Source organism: Salvelinus alpinus, chromosome 6 (assembly GCF_045679555.1).
Source record: "Salvelinus alpinus chromosome 6, SLU_Salpinus.1, whole genome shotgun sequence".
Classification (NCBI taxonomy): domain Eukaryota; kingdom Metazoa; phylum Chordata; class Actinopteri; order Salmoniformes; family Salmonidae; genus Salvelinus; species Salvelinus alpinus.
Genome location: NC_092091.1, coordinates 74,113,652 through 74,132,721, shown reverse-complemented (window position 1 = coordinate 74,132,721; position 19,070 = coordinate 74,113,652). Strand labels below are relative to the sequence as shown.

The following is a 19,070-nucleotide window of genomic DNA, read 5'->3' as shown; positions in this document are numbered from 1 at the left end:
GCTTTCTTTCTTTCTTTCTTTCTTTCTTTCTTTCTTTCTTTCTTTCTTTCTTTCTTTCTTTCTTTCTTTCTTTCTTTCTTTCTTTCTTTCTTTCTTTCTTTCTTTCTTTCTTTCTTTCTCAGGAAACGAAACTCATCTGCATTCCAACCCACACAGGAAGCGGACAGGTCAGGAAAACTTAGCAAGACACTAGAGAGGGACAGACGGAGGTTCCAATAGCTCAGATGGATAAACCAGGGTCTGTAGTGTTACAACACCAGGGTTAAAATATTAAAACACCAGGGTGTGTAGTGTTACAACACCAGGGTCTGTAGTGTTACAACACCAGGGTCTGTAGTGTTACAACACCAGGGTCTGTAGTGTTACAACACCAGGGTCTGTAGTGTTACAACACCAGGGTCTGTAGTGTTACAACACCGAGGTTGTAGTGTTACAACACCAGGGTCTGTTAGTGTTACAACACCAGGGTCTGTTAGTGTTACAACACCGGGGTCTGTAGTGTTACAACACCAGGGTCTGTAGTGTTACAACACCAGGGTCTGTAGTGTTACAACACCAGGGTCTGTAGTGTTACAACACCAGGGTCTGTTAGTGTTACAACACCAGGGTCTGTAGTGTTACAACACCGGGGTCTGTTAGTGTTACAACACCGGGGTCTGTAGTGTTACAACACCAGGGTCTGTTAGTGTTACAACACCAGGGTCTGTTAGTGTTACAACACCAGGGTCTGTTAGTGTTACAACACCGGGGTCTGTAGTGTTACAACACCGGGGTGTGTAGTGTTACAACACCAGGGTCTGTTAGTGTTACAACACCAGGGTCTGTTAGTGTTACAACACCAGGGTCTGTAGTGTTACAACACCGGGGTCTGTTAGTGTTACAACACCGGGGTCTGTAGTGTTACAACACCAGGGTCTGTTAGTGTTACAACACCGGGGTCTGTAGTGTTACAACACCAGGATCTGTAGTGTTACAACACCTGGGTCTATAGTGTTACAACACCAGGGTCTGTAGTGTTAAAACACAGAGGTTGTAGTGTACAACACCAGGGTCTGTAGTGTTACAACACCAGGGTCTATAGTGTTACAGCACCAGGGTCTGTAGTGTTAAAACACAGAGGTTGTAGTGTACAACACCAGGGTATGTAGTGTTACAACACCGGGGTCTGTAGTGTTACAACACCAGGGTCTGTAGTGTTACAACACCAGGGTCTGTAGTGTTACAACATCAGGGTCTGTAGTGTTACAACATCAGGGTCTGTAGTGTTACAACACCAGGGTATGTAGTGTTACAACACCGGGGTCTGTAGTGTTACAACACCAGGGTCTGTAGTGTTACAACACCAGGGTCTGTTAGTGTTACAACACCGGGGTCTGTAGTGTTACAACACCAGGGTCTGTTAGTGTTACAACACCGGGGTCTGTAGTGTTACAACACCAGGGTCTGTAGTGTTACAACACCAGGGTCTGTAGTGTTACAACACCGGGGTCTGTAGTGTACAACACCAGGGTCTGTAGTGTTACAACACCAGGGTATGTAGTGTTACAACACCAGGGTCTGTAGTGTTACAACACCAGGGTCTGTAGTGTTACAACACCAGGATCTGTAGTGTTACAACACCAGGGTCAGTAGTGTTACAACACCAGGGTCTGTAGTGTTACAACACCAGGATCTGTAGTGTTACAACACCAGGGTCTGTAGTGTTACAACACCAGGATCTGTAGTGTTACAACACCAGGGTCTGTTAGTGTTACAACACCAGGGTCTGTTAGTGTTACAACACCAGGGTCTGTTAGTGTTACAACACCGGGGTCTGTAGTGTTACAACACCAGGGTCTGTAGGTCACATATTATAGATACATCAATGTCTGTCTGTTTGGGAGAAAAAAGAATTTGCAGCAGTGGACCAGGAGTTCAACTTGCTGACCACCTGACCAGAAGAACTCTGTGCTGTCATTATAATAATGGGGGCCTGGAGTTTTTGCTGGTCAGGATGGATGGAGGGAGAGACAGTAAGAGAGAGAGAGAGAAAGAGAGAGACACCAGGGTAAGAAAGAGAAAAGGAATAAAGGACAACCGGTGACAGGCGTTTTGCTGAGTGTAACAATGATTTTTCCTCTGACAAAAGATTCACCGTAGTATTACAGGGAGCAGCGTTACCATGACACAGACCGTCTGTAGAGGGCGACAGAGAGAGAAACTGTTCCTTCATAAACTCACCTCTTTGCAGAGAGATCATTACTTTAAATTGTCAGCAGGTGGCGCCAAAACTCTTTCTTTCCCTCAAGGCCCATCAAGGAAAATGTATCACTTCCTGCTTCACCTGCAGTGCAGAAGAGAAAGTAGGATATGAGTCAGACCTGGATTGAAATATGTAGGAGTATTAAAATATTATAATATTTGTATTTGAAAATACATGCCAATACTAGACTACCAATACTAAACTACATGCTAAATGCATTGCAGAAAAGTTATTGTGCAACAGGGGGATCAAATTAACATCCTACACCTGTATACACCACTATCCCCAACACACCCACCACCCCATCCCACTACTTGGCCCTATCAGATCCTACACCTGTGTACAGCACTATGCCCAACACACCCACCACCCCATCCCTCTACTTGGCCCTATTAGATCCTACACCTGTATACAGCACTATCCCAACACACCCACCCCCCCATCCCTCTACTTTGGCCCTATCATATGCTACATCAGGCCGTCGGCCAGGGAGGATGGAACCCCTTCTCTCAAAACCCCCTGTAGATCTTCTGCACTAAAATCCCTCACACTGCTGCCGCTACCACACAGTATCTTCTGGGATTTCCGCTCCATCAGTGCAGTACAATTAATGACCATGACAATAAATGCAAGAAATCTAAAACATATCTTCTCTGGATCTCTGTCTTCAGTCCTACTCAGTGGGGGGGGGGGGGGGGGGGGGATCCCAGTCGAATCACTCACCCTTAGGTTATCATCTACTTTCCTCACTGCCTCAGCATAGGAAACCTTCTGCAAACCCCCAATTAGCTGACATAACCTAACCTGACAGGTAAGAACTCTCTATTAAAGCTCAACAAGACATTCTGGGTATTCTCAGTCTCAGTCACCGGGTCTACTTCTCACCAACCGAGGATGTAAAAAACACCAGAAATATTGTTTTTCAGATCTACACTCAACACCTCTCCACTGATCACTCCTTTGAGAGGCACCCTGCTCCGCAGAGCAAAGCACACCACAGGTCGAGCCCTGAGATGTGTGATGTGGAGCACCCTCTGCCTCTGGATGCACACAATCTAAACAATTACACTTCTCGAACATGTGACATATGTAACAGTTCCCAGCTTGACACAACATATGGGTCGGCCAAAGAGCAGGGATCCACCTTTTCCCAAAATCTCAATCCTACCCTCCAAAATCGTCTCCGGTTAGATCAGGGCCAAGGCTGGAAGTCTCTACTATAGCTGCCGCTGCAGGCATTTCATCCTGGCTAGGCTTCATTTCAGAGCAAATATTACTGGAGACCGACTCCACCTTGAGTTTCTCAACAGAGCTAGCAGAATGATGGGATCCAAGATCCTCAAGAGAACAAATCGATTTGTTTTTAAATTGACTTGGCTTGTATGCAGCAGACAAAGGTTTGTACTTAGCGCCATTACCTCGGTTTCACATCATCGCACTTCCACCATGTTTTGTGGAACATAACTAGCCTATTGGTTAACAGGAAGTTACAATCAGGAAATAAGTAGGAATTGTTTTAATATGCTCATTCAGACATGTAAACTAGTGTGAGTGTGTGGTTTGGTATTATAACAGCAAAATTACATTTTAATTGTTAAATGTATTCTGTTGAGTCTACTGTGCTAACTTGATGTTGTGTCTGATAATGTGTGAAACATAACTACTGAGACACAAGAAGCAACAATCAGGAAATAAGTTGGACTTTTATTAATATGCTAATACAAACAAATAAAACATGCCGTGTGTGGGTTTGAGAGAGAGAAAGAGAGAGAGAGAGAGAGAGAGAGAGAGAGAGAGAGAGAGAGAGAGAGAGAGAGAGAGAGAGAGAGAGAGAGAGAGAGAGAGAGAGAGAGAGAGAGAGAGAGAGAGAGAGAGAGAGAGAGAGAGAGAGAGAGAGAGAGAGAGAGAGACAGAGACAGAGAGAGACAGAGACAGAGACAGAGAGAGACAGAGAGACAGAGAGACAGAGAGACAGAGAGAGAGAGAGAGAGAGAGAGAGAGAGAGACAGAGAGACAGAGAGACAGAGAGACAGAGAGACAGAGAGACAGAGAGACAGAGAGACAGAGAGACAGAGTTCTGTGCTGTAGGCTGCTGTATGTGTTACAGTCTGTTGTCATGGTGATGTTAAGGCACTTTCTCACAAATCCAGTGAAGATTCTCCGCACATGACAAGTCATTCCATGCATTCAGAGGTCTCTGATCTGTGCGTATCTCAACACAGTCCTCCTCACCATTTACTGGATTGACACCACCATTATCAGGCTGTGGTTCATACCAGTACCTACAGGGTTAACAACAGTCAGATATCATGGTTAATACCAGTACCTACAGGGTTAACAACAGTCAGATATCATGGTTAATACCAGTACATACAGGGTTAACAACAGTCAGATATCATGGTTAATACCAGTACCTATAGGGTTAAAAACAGTCAGATATCATGGTTAATACCAGTACCTACAGGGTTAATAACAGTCAGATATCATGGTTAATACCAGTACCCAAAAAGGTTAAAACAGTCAGATATCATGGTTAATTCCAGTACCTAGAGGGTTAAAAACATTCAGACATCATGGTTAATACCAGTACCTATAGGGTTAAAAACATTCAGACATCATGGTTAATACCAGTACCTATAGGGTTAATAACAGTCATATATTATGGTTAATACCAGTACCTACAGGGTTAACAACAGTCAGATATCATGGTTAATACCAGTACCTACAGGGTTAACAACAGTCAGATATCATGGTTAATACCAGTACCTACATTGTTAACAACAGTCAGATATCATGGTTAATACCAGTACCTACAGGGTTAAAAACAGTCAGATTTCATGGTTAATACCAGTAATTACAGGGTTAAAACAGTTAGATATCATGGTTAATACCAGTACCTACAGGGTTAAAAACAGTCAGATATCATGGTTAATACCAGTACCTACAGGGTTAACAACAGTCAGATATCATGGTTAATACCAGTACCTACATTGTTAACAACAGTCAGATATCATGGTTAATACCAGTACCTACAGGGTTAAAAACAGTCAGATATCATGGTTAATACCAGTACCTACAGGGTTAAAACAGTCAGATGTCATGGTTAATACCAGTACCTACAGGGTTAACAACAGTCAGATATCATGGTTAATACCAGTACCTACAGGGTTAAAACAGTTAGATATCATGGTTAATACCAGTACCTACAGGGTTAACAACAGTCAGATATCATGGTTAATACCAGTACCTACATTGTTAACAACAGTCAGATATCATGGTTAATACCAGTACCTACAGGGTTAAAAACAGTCAGATATCATGGTTAATACCAGTACCTACAGGGTTAAAAACAGTCACATATCATGGTTAATACCAGTACCTACAGGGTTAAAAACAGTCAGATATCATGGTTAATACCACTACCTACAGGGTTAAAACAGTCAGATATCATGGTTAATACCACTACCTACAGGGTTAAAACAGTCAGATTTCATGGTTAATACCAGTACCTACAGGGTTAACAACAGTCAGATATCATGGTTAATACCAGTACCTACAGGGTTAAAACAGTTAGATATCATGGTTAATACCAGTACCTACAGGGTTAACAACAGTCAGATATCATGGTTAATACCAGTACCTACAGGGTTAACAACAGTCAGATATCATGGTTAATACCAGTACCTACAGGGTTAAAAACAGTCAGATATCATGGTTAATACCAGTACATACAGGGTTAACAACAGTCAGATATCATGGTTAATACCAGTACCTACAGGGTTAAAAACAGTCAGATATCATGGTTAATAACAGCACTTACAGGGTTAAAAACAGTCAGATATCATGGTTAATACCAGTACCTACAGGGTTAAAAACAGTAAGATATCATGGTTAATACCAGCACTTACAGGGTTAAAAACAGTCCGATATCATGGTTAATACCAGTACCTACAGGGTTAAAACAGTCAGATATCCTGGTTAATACCAGTACCTACAGGGTTAAAACAGTCAGATATCATGGTTAATACCAGTACCTACAGGGTTAAAACAGTCAGATATCCTGGTTAATACCAGTACCTACAGGGTTAAAACAGTTAGATATCATGGTTAATACCAGTACCTACAGGGTTAAAACAGTTAGATATCATGGTTAATACCAGTACCTACAGGGTTAACAACAGTCAGATATCATGGTTAATACCAGTACCTACAGGGTTAAAAACAGTAAGATATCATGGTTAATACCAGCACTTACAGGGTTAAAAACAGTCAGATATCATGGTTAATACCAGTACCTACAGGGTTAAAACAGTCAGATATCCTGGTTAATACCAGTACCTACAGGGTTAAAACAGTCAGATATCATGGTTAATACCAGTACCTACAGGGTTAAAACAGTCAGATATCCTGGTTAATACCAGTACCTACAGGGTTAAAACAGTTAGATATCATGGTTAATACCAGTACCTACAGGGTTAACAACAGTCAGATATCATGGTTAATACCAGTACCTACAGGGTTAAAAACAGTCAGATATCATGGTTAATACCAGTACCCAAAAAGGTTAAAACAGTCAGATATCATGGTTAATTCCAGTACCTAGAGGGTTAAAAACATTCAGACATCATGGTTAATACCAGTACCTATAGGGTTAAAAACATTCAGACATCATGGTTAATACCAGTACCTATAGGGTTAATAACAGTCATATATCATGGTTAATTCCAGTACCTACAGGGTTAACAACAGTCAGATATCATGGTTAATACCAGTACCTACAGGGTTAACAACAGTCAGATATCATGGTTAATACCAGTACCTACAGGGTTAAAAACAGTCAGATTTCATGGTTAATACCAGTAATTACAGGGTTAAAACAGTTAGATATCATGGTTAATACCAGTACCTACAGGGTTAAAAACAGTCAGATATCATGGTTAATACCAGTACCTACAGGGTTAACAACAGTCAGATATCATGGTTAATACCAGTACCTACATTGTTAACAACAGTCAGATATCATGGTTAATACCAGTACCTACAGGGTTAAAAACAGTCAGATATCATGGTTAATACCAGTACCTACAGGGTTAAAACAGTCAGATTTCATGGTTAATACCAGTACCTACAGGGTTAACAACAGTCAGATATCATGGTTAATACCAGTACCTACAGGGTTAAAACAGTTAGATATCATGGTTAATACCAGTACCTACAGGGTTAACAACAGTCAGATTTCATGGTTAATACCAGTACCTACATTGTTAACAACAGTCAGATATCATGGTTAATACCAGTACCTACAGGGTTAAAAACAGTCAGATATCATGGTTAATACCAGTACCTACAGGGTTAAAAACAGTCACATATCATGGTTAATACCAGTACCTACAGGGTTAAAAACAGTCAGATATCATGGTTAATACCACTACCTACAGGGTTAAAACAGTCAGATATCATGGTTAATACCACTACCTACAGGGTTAAAACAGTCAGATTTCATGGTTAATACCAGTACCTACAGGGTTAACAACAGTCAGATATCATGGTTAATACCAGTACCTACAGGGTTAAAACAGTTAGATATCATGGTTAATACCAGTACCTACAGGGTTAACAACAGTCAGATATCATGGTTAATACCAGTACCTACAGGGTTAACAACAGTCAGATATCATGGTTAATACCAGTACCTACAGGGTTAAAAACAGTCAGATATCATGGTTAATACCAGTACATACAGGGTTAACAACAGTCAGATATCATGGTTAATACCAGTACCTACAGGGTTAAAAACAGTCAGATATCATGGTTAATACCAGCACTTACAGGGTTAAAAACAGTCAGATATCATGGTTAATACCAGTACCTACAGGGTTAACAACAGTCAGATATCATGGTTAATACCAGCACTTACAGGGTTAAAAACAGTGAGATATCATGGTTAATACCAGTACCTACAGGGTTAACAACAGTCAGATATCATGGTTAATACCAGCACTTACAGGGTTAAAAACAGTCAGATATCATGGTTAATACCAGTACCTACAGGGTTAAAACAGTTAGATATCATGGTTAATACCAGTACCTACAGGGTTAACAACAGTCAGATATCATGGTTAATACCAGTACCTACAGGGTTAAAAACAGTCAGATGTCATGGTTAATACCAGTACCTACAGGGTTAACAACAGTCAGATATCATGGTTAATACCAGCACTTACAGGGTTAAAAACAGTCAGATATCATGGTTAATACCAGTACCTACAGGGTTAAAACAGTTAGATATCATGGTTAATACCAGTACCTACAGGGTTAACAACAGTCAGATATCATGGTTAATACCAGTACCTACAGGGTTAAAAACAGTCAGATATCATGGTTAATACCAGTACCTACAGGGTTAACAACAGTCAGATATCATGGTTAATACCAGCACTTACAGGGTTAACAACAGTCAGATATCATGGTTAATACCAGCACTTACAGGGTTAAAAACAGTCAGATATTATGGTTAATACCAGTACATACAGGGTTAACAACAGTCAGATATCATGGTTAAAACCAGCACTTACAGGGTTAAAAACAGTCAGATATCATGGTTAATACCAGTACCTACAGGGTTAAAACAGTTAGATATCATGGTTAATACCAGTACCTACAGGGTTAACAACAGTCAGATATCATGGTTAATACCAGTACCTACAGGGTTAAAAACAGTCAGATATCATGGTTAATACCAGTACCTACAGGGTTAACAACAGTCAGATATCATGGTTAATACCAGTACCTACAGGGTTAAAAACAGTCAGATATCATGGTTAAAACCAGTACCTACAGGGTTAAAAACAGTCAGATATCATGGTTAATACCAGTACCTATAGGGATAACAACAGTCAGATATCATGGTTAATACCAGTACCTACAGGGTTAAAAACAGTCAGATATCATGGTTAATACCAGTACCTACAGGGTTAAAACAGTTAGATATCATGGTTAATACCAGTACCTACAGGGTTAACAACAGTCAGATATCATGGTTAATACCAGTACCTACAGGGTTAAAAACAGTCAGATATCATGGTTAATACCAGTACCTACAGGGTTAACAACAGTCAGATATCATGGTTAATACCAGTACCTACAGGGTTAACAACAGTCAGATATCATGGTTATTACCAGTACCTACAGGGTTAAAAACAGTCAGATATCATGGTTAATACCAGTACCTACAGGGTTAAAACAGTCAGATATCATGGTTAATACCAGTACCTACAGGGTTAACAACAGTTAGATATCATGGTTAATATCAGTACCTACAGGAATAAAAACAGTCAGATATCATGGTTAATACCAGTACCTACAGGGTTAACAACAGTCAGATATCATGGTTAATACCAGTAGCTACAGGGTTAACAACAGTCAGATATCATGGTTAATACCAGTACCTACAGGGTTAACAACAGTCAGATATCATGTTTAATACCAGTACCTACAGGGTTAAAACAGTCAGATATCACGATTAATACCAGTACCTACAGGGTTAAAAACAGTCAGACATCACAGTTAGAACATCACAATCCTAAATAATATACAGACATGTTTCATCTTAAAGTTAACTTTGTTGATTGCTGCCATCATTGACAATATCATGTATAGAAAAAGGTTGAATGGAGCCTTATTGACAGATTAGTTATCATATCTCACCTTCTGGTCAGTAGGGTGCCGTCCACCCATTTCCAGGTCCCCTCCTTAACAGAGTCAGTCAGACCAATCCAGAATCTCTTCTTCAGGTTGACGAGAAACTCCTGTTGTTGAGAAACATAAATATATATTCATTTGTTTGATAATATCTAACCGTGTGTCTTTCTCTCTCTCTCACCTGTTCCTCTCTGTTGTTTATGATCACCAGGTCTGCTCCTCTCTCCAGACATTCCTCTCTGCTCTCCTTCCAGGTTTTAGTCTCAGTAGACAGGAAGTACCAACTTGATTCAAACTTCTGCCAGCCTTCAGGACAGGTTTTTTCTGCAAGAATATAACATGAATTTCCTTCAACTTATCACCCTGGATACTTAATGAAGGAACACAGACTGATGATCAGGTCTGTGTTGTTAATGATAATTTATTATTGTGGGTTTACTCACTGAGATTGGAAAGCCTCCCGCTAAGAACATCTCTCTCAGTCTGTAGCTGGTCTCTCTCTGTAGTCAGGTTGTTGTTACTGGTCTGTAGCTGGTCTCTCTCTGTAGTCAGGTTGTTGTAACTGGTCTGAAGCTGGTCTCTCTCTGCAGATGAGTTCTTTGAGACGTTGCTGTCTGCAACAACAATAAAGAAGAAGTTGCTTACTAAAATAGATCATATCAGAACTACTAAATCTGAATTATAAGAACTATTTAAACAGTGAACAAAAATATAAATGTAACATGTAAAGTGTTGGTCCCATGTTTCATGAGATGAATTAAAAGACCCAGAAATGTTTCATGCGCATAAAAAGCTTTTTTCTCTCAAATGTGTTTACATCCCTGTTATTCAGCATGTATCCTTTGCCAAGATAATCCATCCACCTGACAGGTGTGGCATATCAAGATGCTGATTAAACAGCATGATCATTACACAGGTGCACCTTCTGCTGTGGACAATAAAAGGCCACTATAAAATGTGTCGTTTTGCCACAGATGTCTCAAGTTTTGAGGGAACGTGCATCTGGCATGCTAACTGCAGGAATGTCCACCAGAGCTGTTGCCAGATAAATTAATGTTCATTTCTCTAACATAAGCTGACTCCAATGTTGTTTAGAGAATTTGGCAGTACGTTCAACTGGCCTAACAACCACAGACCACATGTAACCATGCCAGTCCATGACCTCCACATCTGTCTTCTTCACCTGTTGGATCGTCTGAGGGAGGGTGCTGAGGATTATTTCTGTCTGTTATAAAGCCCTTTGTGGGGAAAAACTCATTCTGATTGGCTGAAACTGGTTCCCCAGTAGTTGGAATCTGGCTGCCAACTGGGTGGACCTATGCCCTCCAAGGCCCACCCATGGCTGAACCTCTGCCAGTCATGTGACATCCATAGATTAGGGCCTAATGAATTTATTTCCATTGACTGACATGAACTGTAACTCAGTAAAATCTTAGAAATGTTTGCATGTTGCATTTATATTGTTGTTTAGTATAGATATACTGTAGACTTACATTGGACAGACAGGCCTATGATCCCAGCCAGTAGGAGAACACACAGCAGCCCCAGACACACTGCAGCAACTCCAGAGGGTCTCTTCCACCACTGAACATGTACTGAATCACAAATGATTAAAGATCTTTGGTAATATGTTTTACTGTATCATCCAAGATTGGGACAAATAAAGGTATCGTACTACAGGGTAATCTCACCTGTTTAATATATTGTGTGTGTCATTTATTTGCGTGTGTGAGTGAGTGCGTGTGTGTGTGTTACCTGAGTGCTGGTCTCCTGGTCCATTATTAGGAGCAGTGTCCTCTGTCTCTTCTCTCTTGGTGCTGGTCTCACCGTCTCTCAGGGTGTCTGCACTGACGTAGATATCCACAAACCTCTCCTTCATCTCACCTCTGTTAAACTTGACCTTCTTGGTCATATCGGGCTCAGCATAGATGGCTTCAGACATCTCCAACAACTTACTGTGTTTTCTGTCCATACTCAGGTTCTGGTCCTATCGTTGCCCCTCTGTCTGTTTCTGGGTCTGTCTCTGTCTCTGCTCTGTCTGAGACTAACTGTTTAAGATGTCATCCCCAGATTTAAAGGAAAATGTAAAAAGAGGAAGATGATGAAATAGTAACATGGTGGTTGAGGTTGGGACATTTTATACTTCTTTATATCTAGACACACAGGATGCTGATAAGTAGTGATTACATGAATATGTTCATACAAAAAAATTTTGTGTGTCGTTTGCTGTCGTGGCAGTGGAGTTGCTCAGTTTGTAGCTAATCTCCACATTTTGCCATGAGGCTGAGAGAAAATGTTGCTGTTTTAGATCTCAGCCCCCCCCCCCCCCAGATGAAACAGGGCTTAGACTATGATGGGTTAAGTAGTCTTGATAAATGAGGCTTCAATGCTGTTCCTCTGTTCATTCAGTCCTTTCTTCTGTCCCTCCAGTTTTTTGTCTTGGTCGAGATGTAGTACCAGCCTTCAAAATCATCTCTCTCCCTTTGTAGCTGGTCTCTCTCTTTAGTCAAGTTGTTGTATCTTGCCTGTAGCTGGTCTCTCTCTTCAGTCAGGTTGTTGTATCTGGTCTGTAACTGGTCTCTCTCTTTAGTCAGGTTGTTGTATCTTGCCTGTAGCTGGTCTCTCTCTTCAGTCAGGTTGTTGTATCTGGTCTGTAGCTGGTCTCTCTCTTTAGTCTGGTTGTTGTAACGGGTCTGTAGCTGGTCTCTCTCTTTAGTCAGGTTGTTGTAACTGGTTGTAATTGGTCTCTCTCTTTAGTCAAGTTGTTGTAGCTTGCCTGTAGCTGGTCTCTCTCTTCAGTCAGGTTGTTGTAACTGGTCTGTAGCTAGCCTCTCTCTTCAGTAAGGGTGTTGTAACTGTCATGTAACTGGCCATTCTGCAGATGTATCGTAGTGCTGAATTCACCGTTCCCCCATGGTCTCTGCACTGATGTAGATATCCACAATCCTCTCTTCCATCTCACCTCTGTCAAACCTTAATGGTCATATCTGGCTTTGTATAGATGGACTCAGACATTTTCAACATTGTTTTCTGACTAAAGCTACAGTGTCTTAACCTCTAATTCCTCCCAAACCCGGATCCGGGAGCACCCACCACAGTAAAAAAGCTGACTAGCATAGCCTAGCATAGCGTCACATGTAAATACTAGCATCTAAATATCATTAAATCACAAGTCGAAGACACCAGATGAAAGATACACATCTTGTGAATCCAGCCATCATTTCTGATTTTTAAAATGTTTTACAGGGAAGACACAATATGTAAATCTATTAGCTAACCACGTTAGCAAAAGACACCACTTTTTTTACTCCACCAGTTTTTTACTCCATCAGTAGCCATCACTAATTCGACCAAATAAAGATATAAATAGCCACTAACCAAGAAACAACTTCATAAGATGACAGTCTGATAACATATTTATTGTATAGCATATGTTTTTTTTAGAAAAATGTGCATATTTCAGGTATAAATCACAGTTCTACACTGCAGCTGCAATCTGAAATAGTGCCGAAGCTGCCAGAATAATTACAGAGACCAACGTCAAATACCTAATTACTCATCTTAAAACATTTCTGAAAAATACACAGCATACAGCAAATGAAAGCCCAACATCTTGTGAATCCAGCCAATATTTCAGATTTTTTAAGTGTTTTACAGCGAAAACACAATATAGCATTATATTAGCTTAGCACAAACGCCAGAAACACAAGCAATTTACCAGCAGCACAGGTTAGCGATCGTAACAATACAGCAAAAGATATATAATTTTTGACTAACCTTGATATACTTAGTCAGATGACAGTCCTGTAACATCATATTACACAATGTATATAGGTTTTGTTCGAAAATGTGCATATTTAGCAGCACAAATCGTGGCTATACAATGTGATCAGTGGCAACAGGTCATGCATTCTGGCCGGCGCCATCTTGGAAAGGCACCTAAGTTTACGATTATTTATCGATTAGATTGACTAAAAAATACAGGTTGGACAGCAAATGAAAGATGCATTAGTTCTTAATGCAACCGCTGAGTTAGATTTTTAAAATTAACGTTACTAGACATACAGTGTGCGTTACAGCCAGACTAGTGCCGCAATAATGGCGGACAAATGCGTTTACATTTTTCCACATAAATACGGAATAACATCATAAATAGCTCTTACTTTTGGACGAGCTTCCATCAGAATCTTGGGCAAGGTGTCCTTTGTCCAAAAGAATCGTTGCTTGGTTGTAAAACGTCGTCTTCAACTTCGGAATTAGCAGCTAACAATAGCTATGTGGCCACAACATGCCCAAATCCCCAAAACGCAATACTAAGGAAATTCCGAAAATAGCAATATACTCGCATAAACTGATATAACTCGGTTTAAAATAACTTCGTTATGATGTTTCTAACACCTATATCGAATTAAATTACAGACGGATATAGCTAAGGCCGATAACTGAGCGTTTCAAAATGCCATCTTGAGGTCTTGCTTTGCGCAATGACGAACGACGAAAAGAGCTCACTTCGTTCCTTGGCCTTTTATAAGCTCTGAGAACTACGTAGACACTCCATTCCACTTCTCATTGGTTACTGACATCCAGGGGAAGGCGGGTGCAGTTCATGTCGACCCATAGGATACATACAGAGCTTTAAACTGATCTGAGAACAGAGCCTCGTTTTCAGAACTTCGCAGTTCCTGTCATGGATTTCGCTGCAGAAAGAGTTCTGGTTCACCCACAGACATAATTCAAACGGTTTTAGAAACTAGAGATTGTTTTCTATCCAATAGTAATAATAATATGCATATTGTACGAGCAAGAATTGAGTACGAGGCAGTTTAATTTGGGAACGATAAATGTCCAAGTTGAAACAGCACCCCCTGTAGTGTCAAGAGGTTTTAAAGCAGGGTTTCCCAAACTCAGTCCTGGGGCCCCAATTGGTGAACGTTTTGGTTTTTACCCTACACTACACAGCTGATTCAAATAACCAATTCATCATCAAGCTTTGATGATTAGAATCAGTTGTGTAGTGCTAGGGGTAAAAACTCATTGTGCACCCAGGGAAGGGCACCCAGTACAGAGTGTCTGAGTCCGAAGCTGATTGCTTTTGACCATGTTGTAGATGGAGATTTGTGGAACAGAAGCATGTCATGGCTCGTTATACTGTAACATGTCCTGGCTGATTATACAGTAACATGTCCTGGCTGGTTATACAGTAACATGTCCTGGCTGGTTATACAGTAACATGTCTTGGCTGGTTATAGAGTAACATGTCATGGCTGGTATACAGTAACATGTCTTGGCTGGTTATACAGTAACATGTCCTGGCTGGTTATACAGTTACATGTCCTGGCTGGTTATACAGTAACATGTCTTGGCTGGTTATACAGTAACATGTCCTGGCTGGTTATACAGTAACATGTCCTGGCTGGTTATACAGTAACATGTCCTGGCTGGTTATACAGTAACATGTCCTGGCTGGTTATACAGTAACATGTCCTGGCTGGTTATACAGTAACATGTCCTGGCTGGTTATAGTTGGGACACTTTCTTCTTCTTTTCACCTTGTTATCTGATTCCTGAGTAACTTCCTGGTCTTCTGGGGGAAGTTCCACCCACATACTGTGAAGCAACACAAACATAGAAACATACACATGCATACACACACTAGTTAACATAGGCACTATACACACACGTACACATGGATTTTGTGTTGTAGAGTAGGGGCCTGAGGGCACATTTAATGTGTTGTGAAATCTGTTGTGAATGTATTGTAATGTTGTTAAAATTGTTTGTTTCTTATTTTTGGTGGACCCCAGGAAGAGTAGCTGCTGCCTTGGCAGGAACTAATGGGGATCCATAATAAATACAAATACATACACCAGACACACCCTCTTATATGGTCTCTTACTACTATATATAACTGATTAACATATTGGATGTATACATGTTAATAATGTCTCTGGATGATTTAAAAAATAATGAATAACTAGACCTGGGTTTAAAAACTATCTAATATCTGTAAAATACTTTGAGTGTTTGGGACTATTCTATTGGTTACATTAAGCCAGACAAGCTCAACCACGCACAGCTAAAGTATTTGGGTTGTATTCATTAGGTACCAAACAGAAGAAAACAAACTGAAACAGGGAGAGACTAACTGTACCTGTCCAATGAGAATAACATGTTTTCATTTGACAAACATTTTACTATGGTGTCTCCTAATGAATACGTGACCCAGGTCTGATAATAACCACCAACCACTGACATACATACAGACAGACAGACAGGAAGCTGTTATTAAAGGAAGTCAGTGGTATGGCTAAATATGTGTTGTCACAGCAACACATGCTGAAATCAACTGAAATTACAATACAATAGATGCTCCAACAATAACTTCCCTAAACTACTGTGTCCCAAATGGAACCCTATTTCCTACATAGTGATGGACCCTGGTCAAAAGTAGTGCACTATACAGGGAATATGATGCCATTTGAGATGTACCCTTCATGTCATTATTCACATTCTATGTAGGTCTTATGTACTGTATCTGTTCTGAAAACACAGGCCACTTTTCATCCATGGATATCTATAAGTACCTAGGTGTCTGGCTAGACTGCAAACTCTCCTTCCAGACTCATATCACACATCTCCAATCCAAAATTAGATCTAGAGTCGGCTTTCTATTTCGCAACAAAGCCTCCTTCACTCACGCCGCCAAACTTACCCTAGTGAAACTGACTATCCTACCGATCCTCGACTTCGGCGATGTCATCTACAAAATGGCTTCCAATACTCTACTCAGCAAACTGGATGCAGTTTATCACAGTGCCATCCGTTTTGTTACTAAAGCACCTTATTCGACCCACCACTGCGACCTGTATGCCCTAGTCGGCTGGCCCTCGCTACATGTTCGTCGTCAGACCCACTGGCTCCAGGTCATCTACAAGGCTATGCTAGGTAAAGTGCCGCCTTATCTCAGTTCACTGGTCACGATGGCTACACCCACCCGTAGCACGCGCTCTAGCAGGTGTATCTCACTGATCATCCCTAAAGCCAAAACCTCATTTGGACGCCTTTCCTTCCAGTTCTCTGCTGCCTGCGACTGGAACTAATTGCAAAAATCTCTGAAGTTGGAGACTTTTATCTCCCTCAACAACTTTAAACATCTGCTATCCGAGCAGCTAACCGATCGCTGCAGCTGTACATAGTCCATCGGTATATAGCCCACCCAATTTACCTACCTCACCCCCCCCATACTGCTTTTATTTCCTTTTCTGCTTTTTTGCACACCAGTATCTCTACTTGCACATGATCATCTGATGATTTACCACTCCAGTGTTAATCTGCTAAATTGTAATTATCTGATTTATTGCCTACCTCCTCATGCCTTTTGCACACATTGTATATAGATTCTCTTTTTTTTTTCTTTTTTTCTACCATGTTATTGACTTGTTTATTGTTTACTCCATGTGTAACTCTGTGTTGTTGTCTGTTCACACTGCTATGCTTTATCTTGGCCAGGTCGCAGTTGCAAATGAGAACTTGTTCTCAACTAGCCTACCTGGTTAAATAAAGGTGAAATAAAAAATAAATAAAAAAAATCCATGGATATAAGGTCACCACAAGTACAACATGACATCTAGAAAGAAAAAGGCTTCATTTTAAACATCAATAACATCATTTTATTAAATCATAAAACAGTTATAATCTGTTCAATTTGTGAATTGGTTAAAATTAGGTGAAGGTCGGGGTCAAGGTAAGGGTCCGTTTGAGGTTTTGTCTTTTATCTGCTTGTCAATGTGATGCTGGTCAGAAAAGTCCCTCATGTTGTGTATAATACATTATTTTATAAGTGTTTGTCTCCCCCTACTGGCTGTTTTCTACAAGCTCAGTTTCTTCCTTCTATTACTGTACCTTGACCCATAGAGATAGATAGAGGACTCTTCTTTATATTTGACAATATGGGTAGCGCCATTGAGGCTACAACCCCTAGGAAAACCCACCCAGTTAACAACGTTGACTACTTTAAAAATGGTGGAAGCACAGGTTTTTTTCTCGATGGAGAGGAAGTAGAAATTGGAATCAAAGTATTAAGTATCTGTTCTGTTGAAGAGCAAAGGTGAACACATTGAGAAACTTTGCAACAAACCTTTGCCTGAAGATGGTCTCTCTCTTCAGTCAGTCAGGTTGTTGTAACTGGTCTGTAACAGAGGAGGAACTTAGCTACTGTACACAGATAACATCTGAATTTAGACCTTGTTGTGAAAGTCTGATATAGTGTAATGATTAGACAAGAATACACTCACAGACTAGTCTCAGGGAGATGTTGAGAGTGACTTGTAGAACACACAGAATCCCAAAGCTCACAGCAACCATCCTGTAGAGTATTCTCCCTGAACCCTCAGGTCCTGAGGAGATACACACTGATGTGAGAACACACACACACACACACACACACACACACACACACACACACACACACACACACACACACACACACACACACACACACACACACACACACACGTATAAGAGGGTGGGGGTGTGACATAATCAGTCACAATAGGACTGTTTCTCACAGCTGTTTTATGATATAAAGTCTAACAATCCATTCTTAAAGATGATAACTTATAAATGCCTCATGAACTTAGTTAAACAGTTGTAACACATCAGAACCCAAAATATACCTTTTTTATTCCATTATTTGTCAGCAATGATATTGTAAACAAACTGTATGTATATCCTTAAAACATGGTTGAAACTATAATGTTGATGTGATGGATGATCAGTCGTGTGTCTGTTTGTCTCTGGAGACGGACTGACTGTTTGTTTTCAAAGGTCAACTGATTCACAAAGAACACCCTGTCTCAGTCTCAGAACCAAAAGCAGAGCAGAGTTACACATGCAGGAGACAAACTCGGTTTTATAGAGGCCCGTCCGAAAGAGAAAATGTACAGTGAAGGGCTGAAAGGGTGCTTTGAGGGGTTGTGGGTTACATGGTCTGTTACACATTACAGTATTAGGTCCTGTGTGGCTCAGCATCTGCAGGGCTGTGGGTTCGACTCCCGCAGGGATGAAATGCACTTAAAAGTCTATGCATTCACTGTCAGGTAAGACGCTTTGAATAAAAGTGTCTCCT

At 40.6% G+C, this 19,070-nt stretch overlaps 2 protein-coding genes across 5 annotated transcripts in view; one reads left to right on the top strand and one right to left on the bottom strand.

Moving 5' to 3' along the window:
- Positions 1-19,070, top strand: part of LOC139579362 (C-type lectin domain family 4 member E-like) — a 295,157-nt gene that overhangs the window by 215,001 nt on the left and 61,086 nt on the right. The gene's annotated exons all lie outside the window — the stretch shown is intronic.
- Positions 3,933-12,029, bottom strand: LOC139579360 (C-type lectin domain family 12 member B-like). 3 transcript variants are annotated; one of them, XM_071407937.1, is made up of 5 exons: positions 11,699-12,005; positions 11,437-11,538; positions 10,387-10,557; positions 10,125-10,267; positions 3,933-4,524 (listed from the first exon to the last, which is right to left on the bottom strand). In XM_071407937.1, exons 1-5 carry the CDS (start codon positions 11,913-11,915, stop codon positions 4,513-4,515), a joined length of 645 nt encoding a protein of 214 aa, XP_071264038.1. In that variant the 5' UTR covers positions 11,916-12,005; the 3' UTR covers positions 3,933-4,512. The 3 variants fall into 3 exon arrangements, with proteins under 3 accessions (XP_071264038.1, XP_071264037.1, XP_071264036.1); XM_071407936.1 differs by lacking the exon at positions 3,933-4,524 and adding an exon at positions 9,910-10,050 and having other exon boundaries at positions 10,125-10,249; positions 11,699-12,029; XM_071407935.1 differs by lacking the exon at positions 3,933-4,524 and adding an exon at positions 9,910-10,050.